This window comes from Anoplophora glabripennis, unplaced genomic scaffold (assembly GCF_000390285.2).
Source record: "Anoplophora glabripennis isolate ALB-LARVAE unplaced genomic scaffold, Agla_2.0 scaffold1621, whole genome shotgun sequence".
NCBI classification, from domain to species: domain Eukaryota; kingdom Metazoa; phylum Arthropoda; class Insecta; order Coleoptera; family Cerambycidae; genus Anoplophora; species Anoplophora glabripennis.
In genome coordinates this window covers 46,045-48,877 of record NW_019417701.1, presented here as the reverse complement: position 1 = coordinate 48,877, position 2,833 = coordinate 46,045, and the positions used below count along the sequence as shown (strand labels likewise).

At 32.4% G+C, this 2,833-nt stretch overlaps 1 protein-coding gene across 1 annotated transcript; it reads right to left on the bottom strand.

Annotated features, from left to right (window-relative positions):
• Positions 1 to 346: 346 nt before the first annotated feature.
• On the bottom strand, positions 347 to 851 carry LOC111692455 (the record flags this gene model as incomplete). The annotated part of the gene is made up of 1 exon (XM_023456473.1): positions 347 to 851. A coding segment is annotated over exon 1 (505 nt), but the record flags the coding sequence as incomplete, so codon positions are not given.
• Positions 852 to 2,833: the final 1,982 nt, after the last annotated feature.

The window sequence follows — 2,833 nt, the reverse complement described above, 5'->3', positions numbered from 1 at the left end:
AAATTATTGGACACTAATTTTGAGACACCCTGTATATAAGAAAACTCTACATTTGATTTAATATTTTATCAAAAATGTTAATTATAATGTTAAGCAAATTAGTATACAACGCACGCTTGTTAATCTGCCGCCAAAAAAGTACGAAATACTGATGCTATACAATCGTTATTAATTAGGCATATAATTAAGCANATTCTATCCCACGTTTTCGTCTGTTCCCCTAACATATTTAATGCCCGCAAATGAGTCATCGCGTCATCTATTAAGTTTTGTAACTCTTCATGGGATTCTTTTTGCAATATTGGTAACTGAAATATAGCATGAATATGATCATAAATGGACATACTTTTATTTTCGTATCTTTCTTCTAGACATTTCCACACTTCCGCGTAATTTTTCGACGAGATTTCCTTAGACCTTAACCTTTTTTGTACCGATTCTGCTAATGAGGTTTTTAAATAGTAAAATTTCTGAACATCTGATAAACCTTTATCTTCATTTACCATTTCACTGAACAATTCCTTAAATTCTAACCAATTTTCTGGCTTTCCGTCAAATGTTGGTAATTTTACTGGAGGTAATTTTACTTTGGGTGATTCATTACTCGATGCTAACGACTGACCCGAGTGTACCGATACATTCTCGTTATTATTTACATTATTTGTTTGAATTAGTGCCCTTATTTGACCAACTAACCCGAAATACTCGCTTTCAAACTGTTCCCTTTCTACTTCATAGTCATTTCCTTTTTCTAACCACTCAATTTGCATTTGTAACTCATCAAATTCTCCTAACAATGGCTCAACTTTATCTAACCTTACTGTCAGATTATTCAATATTTCTTGTGACATACTATCTACACCTAATTCTTTGACAAACTTAGTAAATCTCCTCAATTTAGATTTTACTCCTTCAATTTTCAATTTCAACTCTTCTACTGAAATTTCCATTTTCTTTTTATTTTATTTTCTTTTACTTGATTATTATTAATATTCTACTTATTATTATTTTTTACTTTTATTAATTATTTACTTTAATTCTTTACCCAAATAGAAAGCATTAGTGCAAGTATTTTATTGGAATTAATTTATTCGGAATAGGACCGTTTTTGGAAAATGAAACGTCCCTACCTGACTGCCTTTTTCTGCGTCAATTCTCTGACGACTCACGCTTACTGCTACTGCTATGTGCTAACTGATCCAACCATCCGGCTCGAAGGACCAAAAACTGTTGCTTCGATTGTGGACTGTATTTGTTTTTAATGAGATTTATTTTTACTTGTACATACATAGATTATGACAATTAATGATTACATTTAACGTGAGTCTCTTGAACCTTGACACATATATCTTCTGTCACTCAATCATTTACGCCGTCTTGTTTTTGCTTCGCTTCACTTCCCCACTAGGGCCCATTTCGCACAAGAGCACTAAAAAAATAAATGTCAGAAATAGTTTTTTTGTATAATAATAAAGATTGCACCATAAAATAGAATTTTGTTATTTTTTGTTGTTGTTGAAAAAAGTACCTCTAAATGAATCGCCCGTTATTATCTTCCGTTCTTGCACAGCAATGTCTTTCTTACAGAATGTAACGTATTTGTTTTCCAAATGGTCTATCAAGCAATGAAAAAAAACCTATATCGTTGCATTTCATTTTTTTAGTAAACGGAGACAATTACAAAACTTTTCTGATTAACGTCGTCTACCGTTGCGAAGGAAAATAATATTTTTATTCCCATATAAAAATAAATTTAATTAATAGTTCTTTAAAATGAGCCGTCCTTTCTTGAAATCAATTAAGGCATTTAGAAGTCATGACAATTTAAAAATTTCAAAATAGCGTCCTTTATACTGGCGTTGCTATGGTAATAAGAAAAGAAAAAGGGTAAACAAAACTTATGAAGAATTTAACAGTGTATCTAAAAAGTGTATTTTCAACTTGCGTTATATAAACGAAATTTCGAAAAAAATTACAATTTTCTGTAACACTATAGCAGTTGTGCCCTCTGGCGGTGAAGTTACAAACTTGAAGTCAATTTTAACTTTAAGGGCGCCGTTTTATAGACAAGAAATCGCACTTTTGGNTTCCCTTTAAAACCAAGTAGGCGTAGGTAGTGAAACAATACCATAGATCAAGCAAGGGGTAAAACATACCCGTGGAACACAAAAATAACTATTATTTATTTACAAGCATATACAGGGTCGGAAAGTACCGATGGTCCATCTGCCTTACGTGAGAGCGATAAAGTAAGTCATAGAAATCCGTGCGATAGAGAAAGATGGCTATAATGAAGGCGTCTTAATAGTCATCGCCCATTTCGCCCTTCCACTAATAAGAAGTGGATCTTATTTGTGGAAGGGCGAAACGGGTGAAACATTATAGCCATCCTTCTCTATCGCATGGATTTCTATGTCTTACTTTATCGCTCTCACGTAACGGCAGATGGGCCATCGGTACTTTCCGAACCTGTATGTAATGTTGATATTCAAATTTACAGTAAGTTTGGAACATATTTATGGCTTTGACATATATATCTAGATGGAAAGTGATATTTACCAGACAAATGTCACTTTTAACTCTGGTAAATGTCAACATGCATTGAACAACGAAAATGTTTGTTTCAAAAATTATCTTATTGTACATTAAAACATTCTCAACAAATTTTATTCATATTTAATTATTTTACTAAATTAATTGTAACAATCGATTGGTTATAAGCACCAACAGAAATTGTTAATCCATGCTGAACATCCCGTATAGAAATGATAACGTTTTTAGTATTGGAGTTTGGCATTTCGCCAGATATTTTTGTGGCAATTTTAACCTGAGA